Raw genomic sequence first — 13,078 nt, 5'->3', positions numbered from 1 at the left:
GTGCATAATTTGAATAGATTAATAGCTAATCGCGTTCGCTGTAACACGCGATGAACATAATAAATAGGCTAATATAATTTTGTAGTTAGCTAAATTAACATACCGTGTTAGATAAAGTGCTAGACTAGCCACTTCTCTCTTATGAATTAACGTTAATCCGTTCACGTGTCCGTCATGAATGTACCTAAACAGAGAGAGCGACCACCTGCGAAAAGTTTCCATTGCATGACACTCTCACATGCGGTCAGACTGTCAAATTAGGCCTGCCGCGGTATGCATGATGCTATGTGTGTGTCGAAGTTTTTATGCGTAGTTTTGGGAGAGCTATTGAAGCGGTCGTAGTGTTCCCCGGTTTTAGTACACAAGTTTCGTCCACAACTGAGAGGTGGTGCTGAAGGAGCTTTACTTTCCAGAACGTCAGCGTTTATTGTAGGCTATTGCCACTGATTTGTAGTGCTTTCATTCCGGACCATGCGGTCAATTTATGGTTTAATTCTTGTTGTCGCCGCCGCCACATTTTATCTATACATTCTGTCCTGTAACCTTCCGCTTGGACAGCGACATCGCCGGGAAGATGAAGGCGAAAAGTCTGACGACAACTTGGAGAACGACATGAATGTAGAAGAATACAGGTATCGTAACTTAATTATTTTCCAAATGTAAAATATTTGGAAGGAGCTCAATCTACTTTGCTCCGATATTGTGGAATTCATTCTTGATAGCCAACCAGAATTGGCCGAATACTGATTGTGAGCGTATTTGTTATAGCCTGTAGTGCTATACTACCCACATTCATTAATTTAACTTGTGTTTGGATAAAAGTGACACTGACTTCATATTAAGTAACTTGTTTAGGGACATGTAGGATAGATCGTTGTCTATTTATGTTTATTTCACCCGGAATGACCCACGTACGTCTCTCTCGCCTTGTCAGCTCGCGGTGACTCTACTAACGTTGCCTGCTTGGTGGTAGACTAAAGCTCAGCCTATTTGCTGTGTCTAGGGTTTTGAATGATTGTGCTAGTTTTTAAAACTGGGTTATGTTCCAGACAAAATCATATTGGACCAATATTAGTGAATTGAATAAAATCTGTTTCAGCAGTTATTGAGCAATGTTAAGATTGTAAAGGCTCTCTGTGTAAATTAAAGGGAATAAAATGAGAAGACCCCACAGCTCCGTCATGACCATAGCCAGACTATAGGCTACCTTAAATTCCGACAACTCCTATGACTAATACTTTTCATATAATGCTGTTTTACAGCAAATGTAGCCTACATACTACTCTTTCTTAACAAGAACAGCTACAATGCAGGAGAACAGAATCGCTGGATTTTATGTATGTAGTTCTCAATAAAATGAGTATTGGACAAATGGCTGTAAAAAATGTAGCTCGTAGGCACTGAATTATGATGGATGGATGAAAGTGCATGTTTATTCAAAAAGTGCGGCAGCTCAGCCGGAGTAAAGTTAAATGATAGATTGAAATGTGATTGGTTTTAAATCAAATTTCTAAAGAAAGCACCAATTGAATGCAATTAATACAGTAGGAGCCAGGTGGTGGTTGGTTTTGTGTTTGACAATAAACCAATAAATAAATTAAGATCATACCTATGAAATTGCACGTGTCTGCCAAATTCAGCAAGCATGGAAGTGTCTGTTTAATTCTTAAAGGTTTTATTCTGTAAATTTATTAACAGACCTCAGGTATACATGAGTGTTCAGTTTTCTTAAAGAGCATTTCCGTCAGTGGTGTCCTTGCGAGTATTACACGTCAATGTCACTTGATTCTGGATGATGTGACTTCCTGTCATTGGGGCTGAAAACTGACCTCTTTCCCTTTCACTTGGCCCCTTTGCCCTCAGGCAAGCATTGTGACAAAACTAGGACAACCTCTCTGATATCGTTCTTGGACTAAATGCTCTACCAGGCTAATTTCTGGCAGAATAAATACTCTTGAAAACTCTGTGTGATTAGCCTAGGAGCCATACCTGTGTGATTTTGGCATAGTGTCCCTATTCTGTCAGAAAATGTATTATTTACTTTCATTGAAACCCACTGTGAACGGTCACATTCGCCCAAAAAAGTTTGCTGATTGATGCACAAGTTTTTTTTTTTTTTTTTTTTTTTTTTTTCTTTTTATTGTGAGACTAACAAGAAATATGATGAAATGATCTTGCTAGCGCTATGGCTTAGTCTGGGAATAAGGCTGCTATGTGATATGTATTTTGGAGTGGAGTAATACTCAAGTCTATGTGATCACAAGAATACCTTACATGTCCCTTAATGGTGGCTGAAGGTTGAGAGTAAGAATGAGCTATATATCCAGAATTGTTCCATTTAATGAGAAGGTTAGTCTGTAAGTATTCTCTTTTTCACAATGGTGTAGAAATAATTATTTGTGAGCGTAACTCTGAACTACCACAGTGCACAGGGAAGAAGAATAAAGGCCCTATTTGTTTGTGCTGGGTTGTGGCCGTGTCATTTTGTCAACCAATCAGCTTTAGGAATTTTCCAGAGGGTAACCAATAGACACACATGAAAATAAGCAAACTCTTCTGGGGTCTGTGCAATGATGTGGTGTTATTCTATTGGTCCACGTCTTCACTATCTGGCAAAATGGCTACATCGAGCTCTCGTGGAGAAATCAGATCAGGCCAGAGGGAAATTTTGCCATTCACCGTCTTCTCCCGTTTCTAAATTTTCAGCAACACCTGCACAACTTGTAGGTCAGGGAGGGGATCTCCATCTCTCACGCCAGTTTCTCCACATGTCCTGCTGATGAGGCGCAGGCTGGAAGCCAGAGGGCGGTTCCTCGTCGTATGTGAGCTGGCCACGCTCTCTGACCAGTTAAAGGGATATAGCTAACTGAAATGCACTGAGAATGCCAGGGGTTTAGGAAGTGTCACATGGCCAGTGTGACTGATAGGTCAACCATGCAGTCCTGTAGTCTGTGACCTAAGAAGACTTAAGAAGATCTTAGAGATGCAAGGTGTCAGATTTCTGTTTTATGCCCAAATGGGGTGGTGCAGTTTGTATGCGTTTTTTTTTTTCACTCTAACTCAATCCTGGCTATGAGTTAAGCCTTGGCTTTTTGAAAATGCTGCCTAATGACTGAAATTAAGGAGGGACATTTTCACAGTGTTGTTAAATGCCCAATGTACATCTGTAATATAATCAGAACGGTAAATGGAAAATAATCGTTTTTGTATTAATGGATAGCAGTCTATGTATAAGTTCAACAATTTCTGAAATTTAAAGCGAACATACCAACATCTCTGCTAACGGTTCTTTTACAGGAGTAACAAACTAGGCAGCCGTCACCGGCTGTATCCCATCTGCTGCTGGTGCTGATAGCTGTAGACTCTCAAATGAACAAAATTTACAGTGGTCTTAGATTGTATGCTTACTGGATGTTGACATCTGTGTTGGTAATTATTTATCTGTCTCAAACTGACATGGCTAGCTAGCAGTCTATTTATTATTGTAACTATGCCAATGATTTGTACAAGGAAGGATGAACACAGTTAAGTCTAGCTAGCAATCTACCACATGCTGTGTCCACTAAATAACATTAGTCCAGCTAGCTAGATAGCAGGCCAGCATGGCTTTTAAAATAGTCAATAGTTACATTGATTAGGCAAGCTATATGTTTTGAGGTATTCGGACACTGCTCAGCAGTTCATTTTAATGTTGTAATTTTTATATATTCAAAACAGTCTAAATGAATGCAGTCCGTAATGCAGTGATGTTACCACATGTATTATTAGTCATTTGGCTAATGTGTGTGGTTGCTCCCCCTGAGGGAAGAGACTGCATGTCCCTCACTCAGCATGTGTAAGCGGAATAAAACCTGTGAAAACACCCTCACGGTGATCACCAGTGACAGGTCACATGGCCTGGGAGCATTGACCAATGAGAGAGGAACACGTGGCTCAGCTGTAGCCTCTAAACATCACCTTAAATAACACCCCCAGATAACATTACAGCGGAGTTTCATCAGTGTACACCGGCAGAGGATTTTAATGTTTCCCTTCTGGAAGAACCGCCAGTGAAGCCCCGTCTATTTCTGGCCTGATCACATTTCATTCCCTCTTGCGTTGGAAAGCCCCTCTGCCACGTTGCCACATCTTAGTGGACACTCAGAAACATTTCCCTTGCGTACAAACATGATACTAAACTCATTTGCGCAAGGGCTATAATAAACATGTCCCTTTGACTTGCAGCTGAAATCAATAATTGTATTTACTCAATTATGTTGAGCTAGCCCTGTCTCTCAGCATAGCGCTACAGCACGGACACCTTTGTGGTTCCTGCGGTGCTTGGGAATGATTTTCGCGGGCTGCTGAGGGGTTCATTTGGCTAAGGCGCCGTGCCGCGCCGCATGGTTGAGCCGCACAGACTCGGATTGAAACCGGACCTTGCCACCGCCTCTCGAATCAGTGGCAGAATTTGCGTCTGAATGTGGCTGTGGTTTCAGTGAGCTGGCCTTTTCCAGTTAGGGTGAGATGACAAGAGGCATAATAACTGACATTGAATCCTTGGAAAATGGACAAAAAAATACCCATTTTCCTTGTTTCAAAGGATATATATTTTAAACCTCCTGAAGTGATTTCATTTCTATTTCATAGGTTTTCTATGTGCAAACCTGGGCCCTGTTTCATGAAGCAGGATTACTGAGTTAGCTGGATAACTCCACTGAGTAAAACCCGGAACCCTCCCAAATCTGGAACATGGACTGAAGTAGAAAGCTTTTCCAGGTTTTGCTCAGCGCAGTTATCCGGCTAACTCAGTAATCCTGCTTTGTGAAATACCCCCCTGGAGCCACACTGCGACAGTTTTGAACACACAGAAAACCCCTTAAGCAGCCTCCGCATAACATTTCATTGCTTTGTTCACTTTGATTTAGCTCTTTTGTTGCTTTTTTCAGAATTTCATTAATTTATACATTTTAACTTTAATTTTAAAAATAGTAAATAAAGTAATTTTACTTCAGTTGTAAAGCTATTTACCACTGAAATTAGTTAATCATTTAAAATGATTCACTAATTATTTTTAGAGTATTAGTATGGCATGATTGTGGAGCTATTATCCTTTCTTGCAGAAGCTACAGTATTTCCAGCAGTGTTTCAAGGATAACAAGGATAGTGGTCATGTGTACAATACCACAGGAATACTGCTGTTCTGTCGAGTTTGGACAGTTTATCATTAGCATGTAACAATCATCTGTCAAACTCTTTTGTGATCGTTTATATTTTAAGTTGCAGCATATCCATTCTCAATGTGCTTTCAATCGCTTGTTTGTCTGATGAAGCTGTCCATTTTGTTTCCTGTCTGTTGTTCTGTTGTGTTTCTCTCCAGTCTGAAGTTTCCGTCTGACCTGGAGGAGCTGAGGGAGCTGGCGGAGACGCTACAGTTCTACAAGACGGAGCACAAAGAATATGTGCTGCTGCTCTTCTGCAGCGCCTACCTCTACAAGCAGTCCTTCGCCATCCCTGGGTCATCATTTCTGGTGAGTGCCCACGCATATCGTCTCTTTTTCTTTCTTTTATTTTACTCTCTTTCTCTGTTTGTCTTTCTATCACATTCTTTCTCCCTCACACATATTCTATCACACTTTTTCCTCTCACATTCACTCTCTGTCACTCACTCATGCTCTCGTATTTATGCTGCAATCACAAGGATCTCGGTAGATGGCAGCAACTGAACTACTGGGGTGGTACGGAGACAAAAAAGGCAGGACAAATAAAATATACATTGCTATGGTGATGTTGCTTAGTGACATAATACAGGCCATTTTTTGATTGCTGTTGGTACCGCTCTTTTTCTATGTTAGGAAAAAAGGCAACAAAATTCATTTCTCGTTTTCCATTTACAGGCTGTGTTTTTGTGTTGTTTTGTGCCATATCCAGTTTGGAATTCTGTTAAATAGAACGATAAAGTGAAACTATTTTAAATTCCAATGGCAAGAGCAGTCTACCACTGCAATCAACAGCCTTTACCGTCCTGACAAAATTTTAACATTGTGCTCTCGTCCACTACTGACATTCGGTTTACTGTCTACCATGATGCAGGTGAATACAGCATTACTCTCTCTATAACACACCTGCACACCGACACATAAATCTGTGTGAGGGTTAATGTCCTCGTGGGTGTTGGAAGTATGTGAGGGCTCATGTTCTTAAGGTCCTGAAAGTGTGTGTGAAGAGGAACGTCCCCACATGTGCTGAAGAGAAACGTCCCCTCATGTGCTGAAAGAGTGTGTGAAGAGGAACGTCCCCACGTGTGCTGAAAGTGTGTGTGAAGTGGAGCGTCCACATGTGTGCTTGGCAGGCCTCCCTGCATTAACATGGCCTACCCACAGATGAGTGGGGATCACCCTTTGTCTCAGAGGGATACTCATTAGACACCATTAGGTCTGTGTAGAGGGTTGAAAGTTAGAACTCCAGGACTTGTAACATTTAAATTGAATACATTGGCAGTTCAGGATATAAAAAGCCCATTGCTACTGTATGTCACGTGCGCAGCACTCTGCTGTAATATACTGGGTAATTATGGTCACACTTCAGCTCATGAGAGGGGCTGTAACCATTTTCAAGTTCACCGCAGACAAGCATCATGGCTACCGGCTGCAGTAATTATTAAAATTTACCTGTGGTCGTTTGCTTTGGCTTAGGACTGTTCCTTCTCTTCCTTCACAGAACATGCTTGCGGGGGCGCTGTTTGGTCCATGGCAGGGCTTGTTCATTGCTTGCCTGCTCACCACTGTGGGCTCCACTAACTGCTACTTCCTGTCCCGCACCTTTGGGAAACACTACATAGTGCGGTTGTTCCCAGACAAAGTGGCCGTACTGCAGAGGAAGGTATGTGACCATCCTCCAACCATACACCCAGTCCTCCATCCCAGCTGTGCTGTACCTGTACAGAGAATCTGGGTGGTTTAGTGGGGTGAAGGGGTCTCCTCTCACTGCTCTCTACATTTCCTCCCTTCTATCTCTCCTCTGCTGTAGTTTACATTGAATTTGGCTTTATAGGTTACCAAAATAGAAGCATGTCTTCATCTGTAGGAATAAAATCCTGATCATTCTCATCTAGTCTGAAAGAGGCATTTTCAACCTTAACATTATTTTGTGGACACTTTAATCAGATCAGTGGCAACCTGTTGAACTCACACATTGTAGTTTATTTTTGTTTATGTATGAAGGATCGGAAGAGAAGTACTTCACTTTCACATTTTCAAGTGTCATAATTAAAATGGGATTTTCTTGTTAACATGGTTGTAGATAGTTGTTTTGAGAGAGAGAGGTTCTGCCTTTTACTGATTTAACCCAATTATATATTTCTCTCACAGGTGTTTTATAAGGTTTTGCCAGAATTATAGGAGCCTTAACTGCGGCTAAATGTTCGCTACCTTTGCCTTATGTTGAAAATCAACAGCGTATGAACAATGCAAGTATGATAAATCTCCATGTAGTTTATATATCTAAAGCTAAAACTATGGAATCTAATGCAATATCTTATTTTATTGTTGGCTTGGTTACTTTAAAACCATTATAGAAGGAGTGCTTTAGTATTATGTATTTGCAGAATAGGCTTGTGTGACAATGCCCCTGTTCTGCTACAGCACGTATAACATAGGCTCATTTCCTTTGTGAATTAATTGATTTGACAACAGTAGCATGAAATGTGTCTTCTGTAACGGTAACAGCATCTGAGTAATGTCGTACTGTGAATTCCTACGCCTACGTCCAGCAGGTTTTGCGTGTTTCTTTGCTTCATAAGTCTTGTTATTCAGCTACTAGATTTAATTCGGATTTAGTTCTAATGAAATCCTGGCATGTTCTTGTCCTTGAGGACCTGAGTAGAAGAACTAAGGTTTATGTTAATTATGTAACATGAGCTGAACTCTCCTCATTCTCTATCTCTCTCTCTGTCTCCTTCACTTACCACCTGCCACTCTTTCTCTGTTCCCCTGTCTACTCTTCCTCAGGTTGAAGAAAACCGGAGTAGTCTGTTTTTCTTTCTGCTCTTCCTAAGATTTTTCCCTATGACTCCTAACTGGTTCCTAAATGTCACGTCCCCTATCCTCAACATCCCCATCAACATGTTCTTCCTCACAGTCTTCATCGGTGAGCGTGTGCATCACTGCAACTAGATCTGAAAAGACTAAAACATCAGCAAGCATGTCTGGTACCCTCTTCAAAAAAGACTAAAACATCAGTGAGCATGTCTGGTACCCCCACTCTAAAGACTAAAACATCAGTGAGCATATCTGGTACCCCCACTCTAAAGACTAAAACATCAGCGAGCATGTCCGGTACCCTCTTCAAAAAAGGCTAAAACATCAGCAAGCATGTCGGGTACCCTCTTCAAAAAAGACTAAAACATCAGGGAGCATGTCTGGTACCCTCTTCAAAAAGAGAATAACATCAGCAAGCATGTCTGTTACTCTCTTCAAAAATACTAAAACGTCATTGAGCAAGTTAAGAAGTTTATATAAAAACACTAAAACATCAGTGAGCTGCAGCTTATTTTTTCAAAAATTAGAAATTCTAAATTTTAAATTCCTACCCTTACTAAATGTTCAATCCCTAATTCAACTGACAGGATGAATCCCATTTCTCAAATGAAGGCTATATATTTTCATTGAAAACACCGATTCACTCTGGTATATTACTTTCACTCTGGTAACCAGCAAGTAAACCTTCTGCCTCAAATATACTCCTATCAACCCTCGCAACTCCACGTTTGTCTTCCATAAACTTGCAAAAGCGTATGCCGTATTGCAACAACACAATTGCATACAATACGTGGCTCCCCCTCTTGTGGTACTTTGTGGTTTGTTTTGTGTGTTCTGTTCGCTTTGCGCTTCGTACAGCGTTATGACTGTCAGAACTACAGGCCGGAACGGAGTGCCCGCTAAATGACTCGATAAACAGCGCGGGTTTGTCTCTCTCCTCCGAAGGCCTGATCCCGTACAACTTGATCTGCGTGCACACGGGCGCCATCTTGTCGGAGATCTCCTCCATGGACGACATCTTCTCCTGGGGAACGCTGCTGCAGCTGCTGGCCATCGCCTGCGCCGCCCTGCTGCCCGGGGCGCTGATCCAGCGCTACAGCCACGCCCGCCTCAAACTGGACGGCCTGGAGCCCAACGGACACGCCCCGGACAAGAAGACCCAGTGACCCCCCGCTGCGCAGCCCCCCCTCGCGGTGCCTCAGTTTGAGGAGGGCGGTCCGAAGAACGTCTTAATAACAAATCTACCGAGAGGCCTCGACCACAGAGTTAGACAGGAAACAGGGTTGAACTGTCTTGAAAATTGCTTCTTTTTTTTTCTTTTTCAAACCGTTTCAGTCGTATATTGATAATTACCATGTTTACTGTGAGGAGTGATAGTGCTGTTCAGTCCTGGGACTGCTATTCTGAAAGGGCAGATTTGCGTCTGATTACCGTTCTGTGTTTTGCACCGTGGTAATACTGCTGAGCTTGGTATTGTGTATCTTTTCAGTCTGGAGACAGCAGGAAGATCAGGATGAGATTTGTTATACAGGAATTTATCTACAGACAAAACTGTGTGTGTGTGTGTGTGTGTGTGTGTGAGCGAGCTGTCTATGCCGACTATCGATTGTCAGTTTCTGTGAAATCAAACTCCTTCGTCTCTCAGTGTGTCTGCTGACCTCGACATTGTCCCATAGGTCCCACGGGATATGCGTTCAACCACTCCAGCGTCCACATTGTAGTCACGGCCACACACTGGGATTGTGGGATTTTGGTGAAACGGTGATCAGCCAGGTGCCTTAATGTACGTCTTGATTCATTCCCTGTTTTACTGCAGTGGTACAACTGCATGACTAACTCAGAGGACAAGCCCATCCACCTAAGCCTTGACTGCCTTCTGGTTGAGTACAGAACATTGTTCATTTAGCTTCAGAATATATAGCAGGGATCATCAACTCTGGCCCTCGAATCCAAATCCAGCCCTGGTTTTCTTTTCTCCCGGGTAATTAGTGCTACTGATTGGCCAGACTGTCTTCACACCTGACTCCCAGTCAAAGGGAGGGTGGAAAACCAGCCGTTCTCGGTCCTCAAGGACCGTAAGTTGCTGATCCCTGATATATAGGATGCACAGACATGCTTCCAGGCAGCCTTTGTGTAAGTCGAGATTTTTACAAACTTTGAAGTGTCACGTAGATGAGGTAGAAGGATTTCAGTTTTTCCAAGATTTGCTTTAAGGGTATTGCTCTGCATATACTTTTCTGAGTGGATGTGGCTTTCATGTGCCTACCTATATTGTTACTATGTGTGGATGTGGCGTTATATGTCTTGCCTAAACTGTGGATTTGGAATTTTGTGTGTTTTTAAATACTCACTTTTGTTACTATAGCAACAGCACCATACATGGCATTTACTAGTGCCAATGTGAAAGATACATTTCCTGAAATGTTTTTTAATCTTTTGAATGAGAACAGATGTATTGCACTCATACAAATTGCACTGAAAATGTATGAAGGCGGCATTGCAAGCTTGTGAAAATATATAACAATTGTAGTTTTGTATTAAGTATATTTATTATGCCAGTGTAGAATGTCCCTGTAACTCCTCCTGGGTGGACATTAATTGTATGCACTTTTGACATTTTTTTTGCCAAACGTATGTTGCCATGGCACCTCTGAATGTATTTTAAAATGCTCTAGACCAGGGGTTCTTAACTGGGGGTCCACTGATCCCTGAGGGCTTTGAGGGGATCTGTGAACCGGTTGGAAAATGTGTATTTTTTTACTTTGATCTCCTTCCTCCTACTTAATGTTTTTAAAAAAAGAACTATCTCCGATAAGTGTTACGGATTAAATAGTTGCCAATTATTGAAAAGGCAACACTTGAAAACCAAAATTTTCCATGTGCACTTCTGACCAAGAGTATCTGGATTCCTGATGCACCACGCTCAGATTCAGCATTCATCTCTCTCTGTTTGTCTGGTTAATGGTCTGGTTTGTTTGGCTGTGTGAGCGGTGCATAAAGTCTTAAGTCGTTCAGCTGTGTGAGGATCATCTCCGCTGTTGTTTCTGCCAGTGTTCACTTGGCACACGCTGTCTGGCAAACCTTTCGGGCGCACAAAGCCAAGTCCTACTGCATTTGTTTACATGTACTGTGGTGCTTTTATATTAAAAATGTCAAAGTACGTCTTCTTTGTTGTATATTCTGTTCCTGAGGAATTATCCCACATCCTGCTGAATGTAGCCATTGCTACATTGCAATACAGATTAAGAATAAAGACACATTAAACACACTTAATGTTTCTACTTCATTACCCAGAACAATTAAAACACAAAATACACTGTCAGCTTAATTGACATCACATCAAATTGCATAAGGGCATAAGATTTTTTTTTCACTGTCATAGCTTCACAAGGCAGCTGACAGAGTGAATCTCTATGGAATGGAGACACTGCATTAAACCGCATCGGTTTAAAGCAGTTTGTTTATTCTCGTAAGTTCAGTTCATGTAATCTGTGTAGACCGCTCTGAAACGTGAAGTAGTTAGAATGTTCAATCATAAATCCAGAGTAAGCGTGAGTGTAAAGATTTTCAAGGTCAAAAAAAACAAAATACCCGCTCCCCCCCCCCCCCCCCCCAACCCATGCAAAGAAAACAAACAGACAAAATAGAAAACCTGACAAAGCAAACCATCTTCTCAAGACTTTATTGCTCGTATCTAGGTTGGTCGGCAGTACAGTTCACCCACATTCAAAACAAAAACACAGCTATGACCAGAGGGACCAGGATGACTCTGTCATTCCGGCTCAGGTGATACATGGTAGACTGGAGAAATGTGAGATTCTCACCCAGGTGCTGAAAACATCAAAGGAAAACTGCAGTGGTGAAAATTGCACTGAGGAATGGGATCTCGCCTAAACTACAGCTGAAGTGTGAAGCAGAAGGTCCTTTTCACAGTCACGTCTCGTGCAACGTTCTCGCTTCTTTGTCCGGTAAGAAAAGCAACCAGGAAGGTGTGCGTTGGCTCCTCAGCTAAGTCGTGCTAAAAACTTGAAAATGGCCGACGCCGCCCTGGACCCCACACGCTAAAAGAGATGGACTCGGTAAAGGATGCGTGATAAGCTACATCACGATAATACAGCCTCTGTGATCCACCACCACAGGACAAGGCTCATCCTTCCAGGACCCTGGTGTCACCTGACATCAGCTTTCTATCAAGGCATGTATCAGGCTAAACTTCACATTGTTTTAGTGCACCTGCAAGCAAGCCTGCAGCTTGTGCACAGTTCCATTCTACATCTTCACTGAAGAAATGAGGAGAGGTGTGGATGAGGCAAGGATACACAAACAAAGATGCTCCACCTCCTCTGACAGTGCAGTCCACAAAAGCCCAATGCTCTGGTGGGTTTGTCCTTCACTAAAGGCTCAGACAGGGCCTCATTATGGACAACGCAAATGAACTTCTTTCCACATGGTGCCACACTCCCATCACTCCTCACAGCGAACCAGTATTACCAGAGCACTGAGCACATGCTCATAAAACTCATTACAATCGTACCCAACCTTTAGCTTAGCTGAGCCCAGAGAGGAGCCAATCAGAATAAACTAAACTATTCTTCTGAAATGCTACATTATAGCAGAGTGTCAAAAAAGCAAACCTATCCTTCAACCAGGGTGGAAAAAATGTAATTCAACATTCTATATCAAAAGTTCTGTTGAACGTTGTACTGAAAAAATCTCTAAAAACTATAAAAATCCAAAATCCATTGCAGGAAAAGTTTAAAACCACCAAATATCAGCCCAGTGCTCATACGCATTTGTTCGGCCAAAACTGCCAGAATCCTCCAGACAGGCTCAGTGCTGATCTCCAATCGCAATCACACTTCAGACATGTTCACCTGAGATACACCTGTCAATCATCACCCTGCCTTCAGTAGCCCACGGGAAACAGCGTGGCCTCCTGAATCAAGTTAGTTCTAGAGGATGGCAGACAGTTCTTTCTGCCTGATTGTAGGCATGGTTCAGGCGTTGCATTTTCAGATCACTTCATACAGCACAGCATGGCGAGGTGTCGATAAACTGAA

The 13,078-nt window shown here is 42.2% G+C and overlaps 1 protein-coding gene across 1 annotated transcript; it reads left to right on the top strand.

Annotated features, from left to right (window-relative positions):
• Positions 1 to 201: 201 nt before the first annotated feature.
• On the top strand, positions 202 to 11,178 carry LOC118223162 (transmembrane protein 41A-B-like). The gene is made up of 5 exons (XM_035409372.1): positions 202 to 632; positions 5,360 to 5,510; positions 6,700 to 6,861; positions 7,989 to 8,127; positions 8,964 to 11,178. The coding sequence occupies exons 1-5, from the start codon at positions 472 to 474 to the stop codon at positions 9,182 to 9,184; spliced, it is 834 nt and encodes a 277-aa protein (XP_035265263.1). The 5' UTR covers positions 202 to 471; the 3' UTR covers positions 9,185 to 11,178.
• The last annotated feature ends 1,900 nt before the right edge of the window (positions 11,179 to 13,078 follow it).

Source organism: Anguilla anguilla, chromosome 3 (assembly GCF_013347855.1).
Source record: "Anguilla anguilla isolate fAngAng1 chromosome 3, fAngAng1.pri, whole genome shotgun sequence".
Classification (NCBI taxonomy): domain Eukaryota; kingdom Metazoa; phylum Chordata; class Actinopteri; order Anguilliformes; family Anguillidae; genus Anguilla; species Anguilla anguilla.
Note: the sequence above shows the minus strand (reverse complement) of the source record. Positions and strands in the feature narration are given on the sequence as shown.